At 28.5% G+C, this 18,207-nt stretch overlaps 1 protein-coding gene and 1 long non-coding RNA gene across 2 annotated transcripts in view; one reads left to right on the top strand and one right to left on the bottom strand.

Moving 5' to 3' along the window:
• sr (stripe) overlaps positions 1–2,544 on the top strand; it is a 99,426-nt gene extending 96,882 nt beyond the window's left edge. Inside the window, exon 2 of the mRNA XM_014422915.3 lies at positions 1,486–2,544. Coding sequence (XP_014278401.1) covers positions 1,486–2,495 — 1,010 coding nt within the window. The 3' untranslated portion in view covers positions 2,496–2,544. The remainder of the gene's footprint in view (positions 1–1,485) is intronic.
• Positions 1–18,207, bottom strand: part of LOC106682189 (uncharacterized) — a 704,551-nt gene that overhangs the window by 517,465 nt on the left and 168,879 nt on the right. The window lies entirely within an intron of this gene.

Raw genomic sequence — 18,207 nt, 5'->3', positions numbered from 1 at the left:
TATCATTGAATATTTAATATTATAAAAAAATACAAGTATTTTATTTATTTTTGTGATTGAAACATGTTTTTATCAAATATTACTTCATTTTATCTATCTTAAGGACACTGATAGTAGAAATAATGAAGTAGATTCTCACCATATTTACTGATATATAAATAAATCAAATAAGAACAAAAGTATAAACAATGAAACCAAATTAACTATATCTATAATGTTTTAAAAGTATTGTTTTAAATCAGTAAATCATACTGACTGGACGCGAGGAGTAGTATAATGTAATAATTGTTCTTTACTTCATCTGAAAGTAATAAACAATAAAAACATAATCACAATAATGACATTAAAATGCATTGGCTTTGAAAAGATTATAGTGTAAATCATGTGAAAATTATGATTTTTAATATCCAAAAATACAGTCTTGTACTATTTGATCTTTTGTCAATGTTTTATATTTCTGTTTATATTAGTAATAACATTATTTATTTTCAAGGCTTGGGATCATAACCGATGTACACGTTTGTTCACATAGCAAATGTTTAGTTATTCCGAACAGTTGAATAGGATTTTAAAACTTCATCAAATATAAAAAATTATTTCTTTTGTGACAACGGATTAAACAATAAAAAGTAAATCAAATCAGTTTTAACTTTTAATTTTAATCCTTATAGCAACGTCACTTACTTAGTTTCAAATTGCATAATTTCATCTATAAAAAGGTGAATTGAATTTTTTGAGGCATAGAAAATAGATTCATTTAACGTATTATTTTTTTTTATAACCTGAATGAACCTAAACTCTGTAAGATTAAAATAGGATTTATAATACTATAATTTTGGTTAATTGAGATTCAGTAATAATATAATTTATAATAAGCAAAAGATTTTTTTTAATTGTAATTGAAAATATAAAATTAGCTTTCAATTATAAAATGACTAGTGAATATTTTAATTTTGTAATTTTTTTAGTAAAAAGTATGGGCTGTTGCGTTTAGTAAAAAAGTCACTTTAGCATTCCTTTAGTAATGTCTTAATATTTCATGATAAAATAAACCATCCCTTCATTATAACGTAGATTCTGGGAAACTTAAACCACCTGTGTTAAGTAACGCACGCCATTGCCACGAAACAATAGCCTAAAACATTTGAAATTTTATGCAATAAATTTGACTGTATTTATTTATTTTCCGAATTATTGAATTAAAATAAAGTTATTTTGAAACAAATCCATATTACTTGTAGCCAATCACAGAAGGGAGAAAGACAGACCGCCAAAAGCGCAACAGTTCTACAACCAAAAAAATTCTAAAATTAGATTATTTGGCTATATGTTTTCAAATATTTTTTTCTAAATATTGGTTATAGGATGTGAATTAATTTTCCACACCTAATAATAATTCTTCCATTTTAAAAATTTATATTCTATAGTTATTTAATTAATTTTAAATGTGATATAACTAAAAATATGTTATTTTTGGCTGTGCAGGTAGTTTGGATGAAAGTGGAGCCAAGTTAGATGGAAGCCCAGTGGTCCATGAGGATGAGGAGGCGAACAGCACCGGGAGCGGAGGGATGTACCACCAGGTGGGGCACAAGATCAGCTACCGCGGGGTCTTCACCACCTCCAGCTCCAGCCCCGTCCAACCTCCAGCCACCATGGCTCCCAGCCCCAACTGGCTGCTTCCTAGTCCTGACAAGACTCTGTTTCCACCGCTCTTCGGCATTCTCCAGCAGCAGAACTCTCCGCAGTACCCCAACTCTAGCCCAGCGCAATATGAGGACAGGGGGCACCAAGTGGAGCTTCTTGGACTCAGCATCGAGTGCGGGGGTAACAAATACCCCTGTGAGCAGGACATGTACGCCCGCCCCCAACAGCAGAACCAGCAGATGATGCAGGGATCGCCGGGCAAGTACCAATGGCTCGATTCACCGGTCACCGACTACAACCAGGGTATGGCTGTGGCGGGACCTTCTGGACTGAAGCAGGAACCGCAGTATCCTCCACCAGGATGTTCGCAGTCACCAGGATACACCGTACAACTCGCCGAGTACAATCCCTCGACGAGTAAGGGCCACGAGATCCTCAACCAAGTTTACCAGCAGTCCACCGTGCCACTGAAGCTGGTTCCCGTGAAGCCCAGAAAGTACCCTAACAGACCGTCAAAGACACCAGTGCACGAACGACCCTACGCCTGCCCGGTCGAAAATTGCGACAGGCGGTTCTCCCGATCCGACGAGCTGACGAGGCACATCAGGATACATACGGGCCAGAAGCCCTTTCAGTGTCGGATATGTATGAGATCCTTCTCTAGGTCGGACCACTTAACGACCCATATCAGGACACACACAGGAGAGAAGCCATTCTCTTGCGACATTTGCGGAAGGAAGTTTGCGAGGTCGGACGAGAAGAAGAGGCACGCTAAAGTGCACCTAAAGTCGAGGGGGAAGAAGGAGTCGAAGATGGGCCTGCTCCAGATGCCGACCACCTCCATTTAGAGACTGTGATCAGAGACTACATTCCTGTTTGACCGCACGGCCGAATGTGCAATACTGACCGAGGGTCTGCCTGTGGTACTCTCTGGACCTGGCTCCAGAACTGTGTGATGGCTGAAGCGTTTCCTCGGACGCCCTTGGAAACTAGGAAGAGACAAGAAATTATTATTTTTTTACTAATTTATTAAGGAGAGAATGGCCGGGGAGTGGTGCGTATCGTCTAGTCGTTGAGGCTCGGCCTCTCAGAACAATCATTCCAAAGCGGAACTTGAAGCCAGCCGCCCCCATCTCAGTCTCTAAGACTCGACTAATCGGTTATTAATTTATATTTATTTTTAATTAGCTTTAATGGGCGGTTCGGCCGGGTTTCTCTTGACCCCTCAGTCTACTTTAGTTACTCAATTCGTGATGTGTCAGTGCTCAAAGGAGAATTTAGGTCGTCTTGAGTATACTTATTACATTGCAATAGATATATATTTATTTTTTGTTTGTTCAATTGGGAATACATACTTTTGTGGACTTTTTGGTAAGCTCTGCTAGCCGTTCTAAAGTATACCAACGTACAAATTAATATAGGGCCTAAAATTTAAATACTGTTCCGGCAGTTATAGTTACTAACTAAATGGTAACATTAAGATTCGTTATTAAAATTATTGTTCTAGAAGTTTGTAAATAGTTCTATAACACTGTAAAATTAATTTTGTTGATCTTTTACTTGTAAATATATATATAAATATTATTTTCTTTCTTTCTTTCTTTTTTTATTTTGGAATAACTGTCATAATAATAATAATAATTATAAACTAATAATTAATATTAATATTATGGAGGAATAGATATACAAAAAGATGTGTGTCTGATCTACCGATGATCGGGGTCGATCTTCGTTTGGCTTTCATAGTTGATGATTTAGATGTCTATAATTAAAATTTCTTCGATCTCGGTAGGAGAAAGACAGCTCAAAAAGTGTGTCTTGGTAGTGTTTTTCACCCGTTTCCTCTCGTTTTGATATTCAGAAGAAAAAACAATGTATATCTCTCTGTGATGTTGTTAGAATTTTACTATTCAAGGCACAAAAAGAAGTGAATCGAACAGTATTTTCAATGTGTATTAAAGATTACAATATGTAATAAATGTAACTTATATAAATGGGGAGGTAGGTGCTTAGCAATGATTGTTATTTAAGAAAATATATAAACAAAAAAAAATTATAAGCATAGGTATATAAATAAATGGTTAGAAATATTTTGGCAATGGCACCGCCTCCTCAGAAAGAGTTCTTTCACCCATTTTTATATAATTGGTGTATAATTTTTGACAATTGTTGTTACTCAAGAGTGTTCCATTGTTTATTTTTGGAATGACTCAATTTACTTTTTAAATGTATATATAAATAATTTAATACCACAAATATATCTATATCTCTGTTTCTCCTTTATAACTGTGACTGAACTTGATTGGCTGTATAATTGTTGAAATAATAACTATTATTATATTCTATGAAGAGATCTTTTTAAAAAATGTTTAAAAATTTAATTAACAGATAAAAAGTCAAAGACAAATTTAAATAGAATTTTTTTAATCGTACATGTTGTTGTTTCTGTCCCTATCCTTATCCGGCCTTCTTCCTCTTGAAAAGGAAACAAGATATGAAATTGTCGCTGATATGGAAGATCTCATGGTGTCTAGGGAGCAACAAAGTATCACTTCTCTGCACATTGTAAAAAGAAATTAAAAATGAAACAATACTTTTGAAAAATGTTCATACAAAATGAAAAAGGCTTCCACAGTCCTTAGGATGATTCAGATAAATCTTATTTTTAGAATTAGCTAAAGTTTAATTTAAAAAGATCAATAAAAAAAAGACTTAATAGTAAAAATTCTCAATAGAAAAGTAATTAAAAAAGAAACATCTAACTACAACAATCATTCTTAGAGCCTTTATTAACACAACGCTTTGAATGAAATCTTTAGCATAAGATAAAACAACCATTATAACAACATTATAATTATTGTTGAGCCATTCTGATATCAAACTTTATTTTTATAATAAATAATTTTCATGAGACTGGCTAGTCTCAATAATTTAATAATATTTAAAGAAATTAAGTCGTTATTCTTTACAAAAAAACTTCTTAAAAGATTAAAATACCTGGAAGCTTTACAATTGACTTACACCACAATGACATTTAATGGCTCATATGAATACATAAGTTTCTAAACTAGCAAGAACAATAGAGAACATTTACAAAGAAATTTAATTCTAATATTCTAATAAAGATATTAATATAAATTCATAAACAATATTGGACTATGGAACAATATTTAGGGTAAAAGAGACCTAAGAAACTAATCACTGTTTTAACCTGCAATTACAAATAATTGGAACCGTAAACGATTCCTAAAAAGGTTTTATCAAATTAAAATTGATTCTAAATTTTAACTTAAGAAGAGCAAAGCATAAAGCTGTAGCGTTGTGTGGTAGGTTACATATTGTGTGTAACAGTAGAAAAGGTTTTCAGTATATGCATTTTGATTAACACAAATAGTAAGTTATTAGTAATATGTAATAAACAGATATGATACAATGTAGGTTTTTAAAAATACAATTAGCTAAAACATGTTTGTTTGGTCTTGTTTAAAGAGTCAAACTAAAAAAACATGTATTTTTTGTATGAATGTGTACTCCAGACAATGAAGATATTATAACCTGAAATATATCAAAAAAACAAAAGGAAACGTCCTGCAAATGGATTTAAAAGACAAATAATCAAGTTTTAGATAATTATATTTGTAAATAACATATACAATAAAGCAATTTATATTGTTAGTTTTAAAATGTCATTTAAGTGGCTGAAACATTTAATTTAAAAAAAAATTAATAGTTTAGGTATAAAAGACCTTATATCCTTTGTTGTCTTTTTAAATCTATAAAAATAATTTAATAAGGATTTGTTTGATTTGAATTTTAAATAATATATTTCGGAATCAACATTGTGCAAATACCGTTTTTTATGCTAAATTTCAAGAAATATTTTCGTTGTTTTATTATAAATAGTATGTTTATAAAAACGTGACGTACCAAATTAAAGTAATCAGAAATATACAGACTGAAATATTTCCAAATTGAAATATTTAAAATGATGTAGATTTGATTTTTTAAATAATTAAAGGCATAAATCATTAATCTTTAATCGTAGGCTAAAATAATGTTTTTATTACAATTGTCAATAAAGCAAAAAGTCAAATTATACATGAATGAAAATTATACATGAATGAAATATCAAAGATATTATAAACTGGAATATTTCGTCAAAACAAAAGTGAATGAAAACAAGATTTCCTGAGTTCAGCACAAGAAAGATTCCTACACAAGTACATACATGTACAAACTAATACCATAATAACATGTTTTGCAGTATATACTAACTAATTTATTATTCACAGGATTGATATTTATTTTCTGTAATTTGTGTGGTTTATCTTCCATTAATGAATAAAGATCACAAATATAAGTTATAACGTTTGGATTAAGTCAAAAGTTCCTAATTTTTAATCTATTCGAAAAATTAACATTTACAAATCGTTAGTGAAATTTAAAATAATTTTTAAAAAATTGGTATAATTACAAAAAATAAAGAAACGAAATTATTTCTTGAAATGTAGAATAAAGACGGTCCAATATAACATAGGATTTAAGATCTTATAGTCCTTAACTATTGGAATTTTTCTTTATTGAAATGTACCAACCTATTATGGGTCATTTTAAATATAAATTACATAACAATATAAATTACTTTATTAATTTTATGACCTTAGAAATTTCCATATTCTGCATTAATGTATATTTTAAATTCAAATTTTAAAATTAATCCTTTATTGAAATCAGGTATACTTAATTTTTTCGATGTGTTTATTTAGAAGGTGCTAACTATATACTTACACAAAGGCGGACTGTTTTTTATATACTCACATTTAGTTACTCATACATTATATTCTTATGGTTAAAAAAATAAGTAACTTTTTTATAAATTGCAAACATGGGTATTTTATACTTCACTGAGTATCAGATGGTTTTCCTAGAATAATTTAATCATGGGCTAAAATAACGTTTTACATTATAATTATCAAATTTCATAGGACAGGCCAAATAATGCCTGGCGTTTATTTATTTTTATTAAAGATGTCCTTTATGCCATGTATAATACAACAACAATATGTTCAACAATATTATCATTGAATTACAAACTACACTATTCTTTTAGTAATAGTTTAATGTATAAAATAATATTATAACAGAGTAATAAAATAATGGTAATACACAACGCTATTAATGAATTTAATTGTAACAAGTTCAAGAGATTAATTCCAACTTTTGTGGAGAACCTTCAATTAGTTTGATATTTATACAAAGTTACATCAAAAGTAATTTTGATTTGAAATTGTCGAAATATTACTTTTGCCTTATCTTAAACATATGAAAATGAGTCAGACCAGATCAACCAATTTTATTTTTGAGGTTGATAACATTTTTTCTATTAACAATTCAGCACTTCTAGTTGTATTTCTGGATATAAAAAAATTGAAAATTCTACACCTGAATTAGTTATCCCGAGTATAACTATATTATTTGGTCAAAATAGCATCTGGGAGAGAAAACTCAAGCATTATAATATAATATTTTGTAATACCAATAATTTTACTAAGAATTCGGGAAAGAAAAGAATCAAATAAATGTTGCAATATGATTATATTTATTGATAACTTGTAATATTGTGATAAGGAAATACAGATGAGATCCTAGTCTTTATTTACATAAACAATAATACAATTTTTGTTCTCATTAAAATAAAATAAAACATTATGATAGTTAAATGGCCTAACCTTTATTCTTATTTTTATTTATCCAAATATATTAGATAAAGTTAGGAGAAGAAAAAATTATTAGATATAAAATAATTTCTTATAAACAACTTTAATTTTTTTTTATTAGCCCAAGTTTTTAAACACTCTAATTATAAGAATTTACAACAGTTTTGTTCTGTACTATAACAAATAAAGATGGGGCTATACAAAAAAATACTAATAAAACATTTTTTTAAAGTCATTATGATTGCTATTTTATAAAATGATTTTTAATACAAGACATAATTTAAACAATTCTATATGATATGTGATCATACAACATTTTAAAAATTATATAATAATAATAAAACTTTATCACAATTTTAATCTATATTATACTTTACTCTACAATTACATAATTTTATATTACAAAAATGTGGTTCATAAGGTTTTTTCTTTAGTCTTTTTAATGTTCTTTTATAATATTTGTTTTGTTTTTATATGATATATTTCAGCATACATCCATTTTTTAAATAAAACAAAATAAAAATTCAGCAAAATATCTGTCTAAAATGTAATAAAGTTTATAAAATGAAAAGAAATCAAATGGCATTCATCAAGGGACATATAGATATCTACATATACAACAGAAATGATGCTATTTTACTAAAAACTATATACAACAGTGTAAACGTTTAGTTTTGGCAATCACCGTCAGGTTATGCTACTTGAGGGTTTCTTTATTGAAAATACATTTATTTCATTTTTATTGTTAAGGGGTAGTTATATATATAATTTCATAGGCACAAAATAATAATTAATAACATCCGATTTATATTTCCACAGTTGTAGCTTATTTTAAGTATAAGGAAGATTAATTTATTTAATCGTTTTATAATATCATTGAATTATCCTTAAAAAAAAATATTGAAGTAGGATAACTTTTTAAAAATAATTTCAATGTGCAAAAATATAACCGGCTTAAGTTTTAATTTTTCTTTCATCATTGTACAAGAAATATAGAATATATGAAGAGTATTCTATCAAATGTTAATGTACCCACTTATCAAAAGTCAAGTATTGTTTTAAATAAAAAATTTACAGCTAAAACTCATTCATTTTATTTCAAAATTAAAATTATCTTTATGTTACAGATTAAATAGATCAAAATTAAATAATGTTACAGATTAAAATTTGTAAATCTTTATTTTTTTACGATAATATAACAGTAGAATTTATACTTTATTGAAGAGAATTAATAAAATCTGTCACAAATTAAGGAAAGTTCTTTAAATCAGAGTTATCTGTATGAGTTGCTCCTATAATATTTTTTGAATAATAATTCTTCAAAAAGGAATATATTTAATATATAGTATTTCAATAGAAACTTCCTCATTTATTGTATATATTGTAGAAAGAGAGTAAACAATACTAACTTGGATGCCTGTGTTTTAAAAATAATTCATAATTGATTTAAGAAAATATTTTCCTATTTTTCCGAAAATTCGTATTTAAGGGTTTATCGAGGTGCTTAAACCAATACCAATTTTGTTTCTCTCTTGAAAAATCTTTTATTACACTTTTATAGGTCAATCAGTCTGAATAGTTTCAATACAGTTCTATTATTGAAGCACAATTAGGATTATTATATAAAAACTATTCATATTTTACGTAGTATGTATATATGATATCACAGATAATCGATTTGTCTAAAAGAATATGAAAAATCACCTAAATCGGACCAATAATAACGATTATACAGCAAAGTTGTCTGTTACTATTTATGTTACTATAGTTACTGCCTTATACCTTCATTTATATATTAATTGATCAAGGTTTCACTAGTGTTCAATTAATGTATACACATTTCAAATATCCAAGCCCATATTCCCAATATATATTCCAAATAGCTAAGCATTGCCGAGTCTGCTAGTATTTTTGTGAAATATATAAAATGTATTTATTGGATCATATAATTCTACACGGTGTTTAATTATACAGCATACATATTATTTTATCCTTCTCATATAATATATTATACAAAGAATTGAGGAGTTAAATTGCAGGTTTAAGTAATATATTCACAATATGTTATATCAAGAGGGGTGTCCAGGAGGTTAACTAACGATAAAAGCCAGATAATCCAGTTTGCTTTGGAAAGATAACAGTAATTGTAACACGGAAAATGACTTATGCAACCCTACAAAAATTACTGTAATGTACTTCTACTGAAAGTAAATATATGTTTACCTCATGTAAATTCAGAGATATTTATATTTCTTTGGAAATTCACTCCATACTATTATAAAGAATTTGAAAGATTAAATGATCAGTATTACAAAATCAAATTCAACAAGTAAGAATAATTGAAAAACAATCCGGATTAAGGAATAGAAGGAACCTATCAAAAGAAATAATAATCTAACGCTTAAGTTGAATTATTTACAGAGTTTATTGCCTACATCAGTACAACTTTTTATAATATAAGAAGTCTAAATATTTTTTATTTATGTAATGTTCATTAAAGTTTCTTATGTTTAGCCAAGGCATGCAGAGAGGATTGGCTTAGTATGTAAAATAATAAACAAAATACAAGTATCAGGATGATAAGAAAAAAAAAATGAAAGAAACAATAGGAAAATCTTAGGGTACAAAAGAAATAAAATACAACTAGCAGCTTAAAAAACAAAACAACAATAAAAAAAACCAGTGTAAATTCCAAATACACAAATATAATAATATAATGCTATTTAAAACGTAATTAACTAAAAATAAAACATTATATATTTATATGTTTTTTTTTTAGTTAATTACTAAAACTGATAAAATGAAGGTAGAGTTAATATAAGGGTAAACGAGTGATAAAAAATGTAACATAAAAATGAAAAGGTGTTGGTATAGAAAAAAAAATGAATAGGATAAAGATAAATAAAACAAGCAATTATTAATTAAACTAATAAAGTGAGCAAATACATCAAAATATATGTAATTGAAAAGATGGACTTTAAGTAAATGAGGAGGCATAATAACTGTTATAAAATAGTAAGCTTATGAAGTAAATTATTATTACAGATTACATAAAAAAGGTTTTATGTATTTTAATTCTTTTTTTCTAAAAAAAACCTAAGACCTACGAAGTTGATCGAAACGTTAGCATAAAATAAAGAAATAGTTTTACATCACCTTATATTGTATCTACTTTATTGGCCGCCGTCATGACAATTTCTTTAAAAAAAGAAAAATACAATACATACAAATTTCTTTAGGTAGAAATAAAGAAACATGAGTACCATCACCTTACATAACATTTTTTAACAATAGAAAAAATTAAATAAATTATAGAAAACTATCATACTTTTTAAATTGATAAAATAGAAAACAAAGTTAACAAAACAACTGAAATTTTCTGGATATTCTAAAAGTTGATTGAATCATTTTGAAAAACACTATAAATATTAAACTAATGGATAATAAATAAGAAATCAAATAGAAAAAATATATATATAAAAAATGAGTGAATACGATGTAATATTAGTAGACAGCGACACTGCATCTAGTACAAGAGCCCAAGAGGAGAAAAAAGGCAGTTATCTCACCCCAAGTGTTGATTACTTTAATGAAAACTATGTATAATTACTTGTCAAAACTGATGAGTCTGCCAAGTACTAATGTAATAATGTAAGTAGGTAGGGAGAATAAAAAATGGCGGCTGTTTCAAAGCGATAATAAAAACTAATTTTTCATTCGGAGCTCTATATCTTAAAAAGTAGGAACAACACAAGAAAACCTAAGAGAACGTCATTTAAAGAAGAGGAAATTTTCTAAAATATGAGCCCTAATAGAGCAATTTACGTACAATAGTTCTCGAGATATAGCTTTTTAAAAAGCAACATTTCATCAAGATGTTGAATGGGACGTACTGAAAGGTCAGTAGTTAGTGAATTTATTTTCAAAGATCTATATCTCAAAAACCATTTGACGTACAAATGTCCATAAGCACTCAAATTAACATTTTGTGAGTTTGTTTTGTCAAATATCATAAAAACTACTACTCCAACAAAGATAAACATAATTAACTATTTTGTAGTCAATTTAACTAGCTTTAATTAGAGCGCTGGCAGACATCTGTATCTCCAATGGTTTCTGAAATGAAGTTTTTCATAAATCAAACTTATTGTCCGAACAACTATAAATCAATTTATTTTAGCAAATATCATGAAAACTATAATTCCTACGCAAGTAAAGATCATAAACTCCTTTTTAGTCCATTAAACTAGTTTTAATTTGAGTGCTAATAGACATCTGTATGTCACATAGTTCCTGAGATATAGATTTCTCAAAATAAATTAACTAGCAACTAATCTTTCAGTAGAATTTTAAGAAATTTTGCTTTTAAAAAAGCTATATCTAGAGAACTATTGAACGTAAATACCTCTTTTAGGGATAATATTTCAGCAAATTTACTTTCCTTTAAATAATGTTCTCTTACATTTTCTAATGTTGTTGGTAGTTTAGTGCGTGTTCGTGTGAAACGAAAAAGATATATATGTAACGATAATTACGTTCTTTATTCTTCTATAGAACAATATTTACACTTCATATATTACAAAATCATATGGCGAGAGGTTTCAAATGGGTTTGCCACTAAAACAAATGTAAAATAATGTAACTTTAAATGAATTATAATTAAAAATATATTTAAAAGAAATATACTAAAGATATAGAAATGTTAATAAGAATTTCGACAGTGGCAAACCCATTTCAAATACTCTCTTTGCAAACGTCAACTATTGCCGCTGAAGACGTTAATCATGCCACCACAGTAGTTTTTAAGATATAGAGCTCCGAATGAAAAATTAAGGTTTTGAAACGTCCACCATTTTTTAATTTCCCTACCTATACTTGGCAGACTCATCAATTTTGACTAGTAATTATACATAGTTTTCATTAAAGTAATCAAGAATTGGGGTGAGACAACTGCCTTTTTTTCTTCCCGGCTCTTGTACTAGCTCCTAGCTCACCATTATTTCAGCCTTTTCAATTTTTATTAATTTAAGTTTCTGTAATTACTATATCATTCCTAATATACATCTCTTTATCCCTATTACCTTTGTTGAAAATATTTTTTTGCAATCAGTAAAATGGTCCATTAATAGTAACCTTTGGCCTTAATAGTTTATTTTTTTTTAATGTTTTATTAATCCTAACATTTTCTGAAGGTGACAATACTTTTTTGAGCAATTTTGTCTACATTTAATGATCAATGAACTTATTCTTATCAAGCTCTTCTTTGTTTATTTATTTTTGACAAAGGGCCACTTCTTAGTTTTGTATATCATTCTAATTTTATATCATATTTTCCCAATTTCGTAATACCTTTTTTGTAATAAAAATAAAAATAAAAAAAAAAGAATATTTTTTATTTTGAAATTATGAAGATATTCGTAATAGAGAAGAAAATATCTTTAAAAATAAAATTGTAAGTATATTTCTCAAAATATTAATTATGCAATCAATTTTGGATCTGATTTAAAACATTCAAACCACTATTATTCTAATGTTAATATTAGTAGTTAAAATTAATATGTAATTGTTTACATAATTGACAGTAAATAATTTGAAAAATTAAATTATTTAATTGAATAGAAGCATAGAGAAAGAGAATAAATAAAAATATCATGACTAAATATAGTGAAATAAACGTTGTTATTCAATGTATTATGATATACAGAATATATATAAATTTTAAAGTAATGTTAATTAGAAATAAAAATGAAAATGATTAATATAATTGATAGTATGTAAAAAAACAAAACAAAGTAATAGTAAATTATATCAAGCACTGGAAATTGATGATAAAATATTCTTAATCCAGCGAAGGTAGTTTTTGTTAATGAAATTGCTATAATAACAGGTTTGTGTATTAAATGGTTTAAAGTGATTAATATAAAAGTATAATTGTCAATTAAATATATTACCATTAGTATAGAAGTTATTAATAATAAAAAGTGATAATGCTTAATAAATTTTATCATATTATTTGATGAGCATATTTGTTTTAAAATTTAATCACCTTGATTACAACTGCCTATAAATGTAGGTCTTTTGACTCGGATGTATCAAACTAAGGCAGGTTAATGAGAAAACAGTGTTATTGTTTATGTATAGTTTGAAATAATAAAAGATGAATTTAATAAATAATTCAAAACACTATCCAAATTATAGTCTCAAAACTTTTATTTCTTTTACACGTCCAACGTTTCGGCCAATCTCAATTCACTATGAAACATATAATTTAACCATTCCAAAAACTTCATACAGGCTATTCTGCCCAGGTCAAAACATTTATATCTAATAAGTCAAATATCCATTAAAAACCACAGTCAAACTTATTTCTCTTTTTCAGAGTGAATTGAGATTGTCCCTGAAGATGGCCGAATAGGCCGAAACGTTGAACGTGTAAAAGAAATAAAAGTTTTGAGACTATAATTTGGATAGTGTTTTGAATTATTTATTAAAAAATTGCCAGTCTCAAGAAAGAATTTTAAGATTATAAATAAAAAAGATGAATGTTTTATGGTGTCATTGAACTAGGCCTGAGGGCCGAAAGAGTTGCTTAGACTAAATATGTTTAGTTATTAACCCGTTCCTCATTTTTTGTTTATCATTACGATGAAGGTAAACAGTAAGAATAATTTTCCAAAGTACAACCATTAAATAATTATGAATATAGTTTTCTAATTTAACATATTTATTAATTAATTGTTTGAGCGTGATTTATATTAATAATAACACAACTACAATGATTAAGTTTACACTCAAAAGTTTATTTTAATCCTCCAACGTTTCGGCCCTTCGGCCATTATCAAGGAGAAAACCTAAAAATTGTTTTCACATTATAACTATATTTCTCAATACTATCCTTTAAAAAATGATTTCCCTTCTTAGCAAACATATCAACAATACTAACAATAAAACATACCTCCAAAAGGTTGGGACTTTATTATCACCTAATTACATAGCAATGTACGATTTAATTAACATTCTTTTTTATTTATTGCTTATAAATTACCATTATTTAAAAACATATTTATTGTATTTTTATTATATACATATTTATGTACACACACAACACCCCCACCCCCTACACATACCCACATACAAAACATACATAAACTGTTGAAAACAAAATGGACCATTTGTAGCTGGTGTTATTATTAATAGAAGTCACTTTCAAACAATTATTTAATAAATTTTTTAAATTAGAAAACTAAATTCATAATTATATAATGCTTGCATTTTGGAAAATTTTTCTAAGTTTTTTTTTTTAGGTGCAAAACATGACCATTTATACAACATGTTTTTAGTTGCTGTGTACTGTATTCAAATCTTTTGTGTGTCTAATGAGTGTTTGAATTTATTACCATCCAAAACTCGATATAATGAGTCCTACAGATCGATTAAAAAAAAAAAAAGGCCTATAGATTTGTTATCCTGGGTTTCTTTCAAACGGAGAACCTTGAAGAAAGGATCTTAAGGTTCTTAAACAATTCTTCACTCCTGTTACTCAACCGAACCTTACAATCCTATGATTCTTGACACTGCAAGAGATATAACACCGCGGCCCGAAGATACGACACCAAGGCGACGATAGAACTCCCTCCGGAGGCCATAAAAGACTAATTGATCGAAACAGATGGCGATGCTCTGACTATCTGGGACAATTTAAAAGACTTGTTGAACCTTCTTATAGAGCGGACTCGTAAAAATTCCTCCCAGATGTCCCCTAGAGACCTGGTTACTCGCCAGATAAAGTTGTTTACAGTCGAAGCCTTTGCCGTATTAACCATCATTATTTAGCCTCTTCTCTTTTTATCCTCCGGGCTCCTGCCCGTGGAGGGGGATCATTAACTCACCTTTCTCAGTGGAAGGGGAAAGAGACCCTAGCCTGCAACACATATGCACTTCTTTTTTTCCCTCGTTTACACGGATGAAGTTGTCAAGCTCTGTTTTATTTTTAGCAAGAGTCTAACAGATACCTTTTCTTTTTTTTCATAATTTTAATGGAAATTCGAAGGGCATTCAACGTTGAGGAAAACTCAAGTCAAAAATATTTTAAGAAAGGTAAAACAAAGATTTTCGAAGTACAAAATTGCAATCTTGCATGACATAAATTGTATTCAGAAGTGTTTATAACAGATACTTTTCCATACATTTAGCATTTATATTGGGTCATTTCTACTGGCATTATTATGAAATGTCACTTTTCATGGAAAAGGTTGTGTAGTGAAACAACTTTATGCATTTTCCATCATCAACTTTTCAATCCCAGAATTCAAGATTTTGTGAACAAATTAAGTCAGAAAATGTGTTTTTAACTTTCGAATCATTTTTAAAATTTTACATTAAGAAAGCTTTCCAAATTTCAGAACAGATGGAAATCTGGCGAATAAGGTGGGTGTATAAGGACTTCGTAACAGCTTGTTTAGTTTCTTCACTAGGGGTATTCATGATGTTGTGACAAGTGTAAAATGTTTCACCATGTTAAATATTATAAGTATAGAATTGTGAGCAGCCTTATTTAAAGTCATGTCAAATCTATAAGAGCTCCTAGCGGATTTTTGAGCAACTTCTTTAATAACCTTTCCTTCCAAAACTTCATGTTATTGTTTACTAATAAGTTTTCACTAAAGTAGTTTATTACAACATGTCTAAATTGAGTGAAAAGTGCAATTTGTGTAAAAGTTTGGCTACTGAATGCCTTGTTGATCTTCTGACTTATGAGCAAGAGAATCAAGATGAGCTAATTGAGAACTGTTATTACATTATTCTACTGTTAAAACATCCAAAACAATACTAAAACAATCAAAACACAAACTACGAGCAAGTAACCTAACACAACAAATAAAATAGAGACGAGCTCATCTGGTCTGTTCCGTGACGTCATTCTCCATTCAACAGACCTAATAACAGACTCTCAACCATGTTACATGTTCTATCGTTTTAACATGGTAAAATAATGTAATATTTCTCCATTCAATATAAGTTTTTTCCATTTAACACACTTTAGCATGTTAAACTACAGATCATGAATACCACTACTGTCTGTACTGAAGCATGTAAAGACCTACCTATACCCTTCCGATTGACCAATGCAGGTTTTGTTTTTTTTTTTGACACGGTTTTGATGCATTAGGTCAATATCACTGCAGTGCAATGTGGATGTGATGGTTTAACCTCTGGGCAAAAAGGAGAAATGAATTATTCTTGACATTGAAAACCACACAAAAACAATAATTTTTTTTTTAACTTTGTTTTTGGCATGTGTTCCGGTTTTCCGTCGATATTTAACTGACTACACCGACGCCTGTTGCCACGTACAGTCCAGTTTTTATCACATGTGATTAATTTTTTGAGAAAAGCTTTTTTGCAGTAAGCAGTGAAACGCATGTCTTATAACTTCAGCTGCTGCCGCTCATCATCAAGGTAGATCTACCTTTTTTACTTCACCAATGGTCTTTAAGTGTCGAGAAACTGCCTTGTATTCAGTCGTGCTGCAAGTTTGGTAACGGTTTTTTTTTCAAAGTAAACTGAAGTCCATTGTCATCAATTACTACTGGAGGTCTTTCTCTGTATTGTTATCTAAATCTGTGTTACAAGCCAAAACACATTTTCAAACGACCGACGAATGGTCAGTTCATTATAACACCCTAGCCGAAACGCCGTGGTAATGTTTCTTGTAGCTCAGGGTGCCGAGTGTCCAAGTTTAAACTCATAAAAAAAAAAAATTATTCAAAAATCGTGTGTTTCCATGGTCATATTTGATGATATACCAATGTGCGATTAATTGAAATGGGAGTAAATATTATCAACAAAGAGGGGATTATTAACGGCTCATTATAATCTGTAATCATAAACGCAGAAAATAACCAAAGTCCACTAATCCCCCTTTGAATTTCTTAAATAATAAAAATGGACATTTCATGCGAAGTAATCCAATAACAACCTGCATACATAATGTTTTTTTGATAAGTTCTACTTTCAAGTTTCAGCAACATATTTCTATAGAAATTACCTATAAATTTGGTTATCAAATAAACCTCGTTACAGTTTTGTTTATGCATTGATTATTTTATTTTTTCCGTGTAGACATACATTAATTAAAATTGATATGTCTATTTCATAATATCATATTAATACAGATTAATATATATTACTTTATTTATTAATCCACACCTTTCTTCAGATTGAAAGAACCAGTAAATGTGATATCTTGAAAAATTATAAAAAAGGAATGTAGTGGCTTGATTGAGCCCGGATGCCTATTGCTACCTCCTCCTGACTTTAATTGATTTCATTTGTCAGCTAAGCAGATCCCTCATCCAGCTCTTTTTTAGTCGGTACGTGTGTTCGTGATCTTGTACTAGTCTATTGATGAGGAGGTAGAGTTTGTCATGAAATGTCTTGTATGATGTTTGAATGTCGTCTTGTACAGTAGGTATGTTTAAGTTTATGTGCAATGCGGTAATATTTAAAAAATAAAAATTCAAATCATTCCAGAGACATCTAAACTAAACTATCGTATTACAGGATCCCTACATAATTTTTTTTACTTCGATAATTCTTTCGAGATGTCTCCAGAATGAAAAATTAATTCTTTCTTTTAACACTAATTAAACGTTAAAAAGTTTGTAGTTAATAATAAATAAAACTTAACTATATCTAGAAAAGATACCTCCTTTGGAAATGCTGTTTATATTTAGTTTGAACTGCAAGAGAGAAATATTCGATATGAATAAATAATAAAAACTACTATATAAATAATAAATAAAAATAAACAATAATTAATAATAAATAAAACTTTACTATA

Source organism: Halyomorpha halys, unplaced genomic scaffold, assembly GCF_000696795.3.
Source record: "Halyomorpha halys isolate HHAL.00 unplaced genomic scaffold, Hhal_1.1 Scaffold394.1, whole genome shotgun sequence".
NCBI classification, from domain to species: Eukaryota; Metazoa; Arthropoda; class Insecta; order Hemiptera; family Pentatomidae; genus Halyomorpha; species Halyomorpha halys.
The sequence above is the reverse complement of the archived record's forward strand: the minus strand, read 5'-3'. Positions and strand labels throughout refer to the sequence as shown.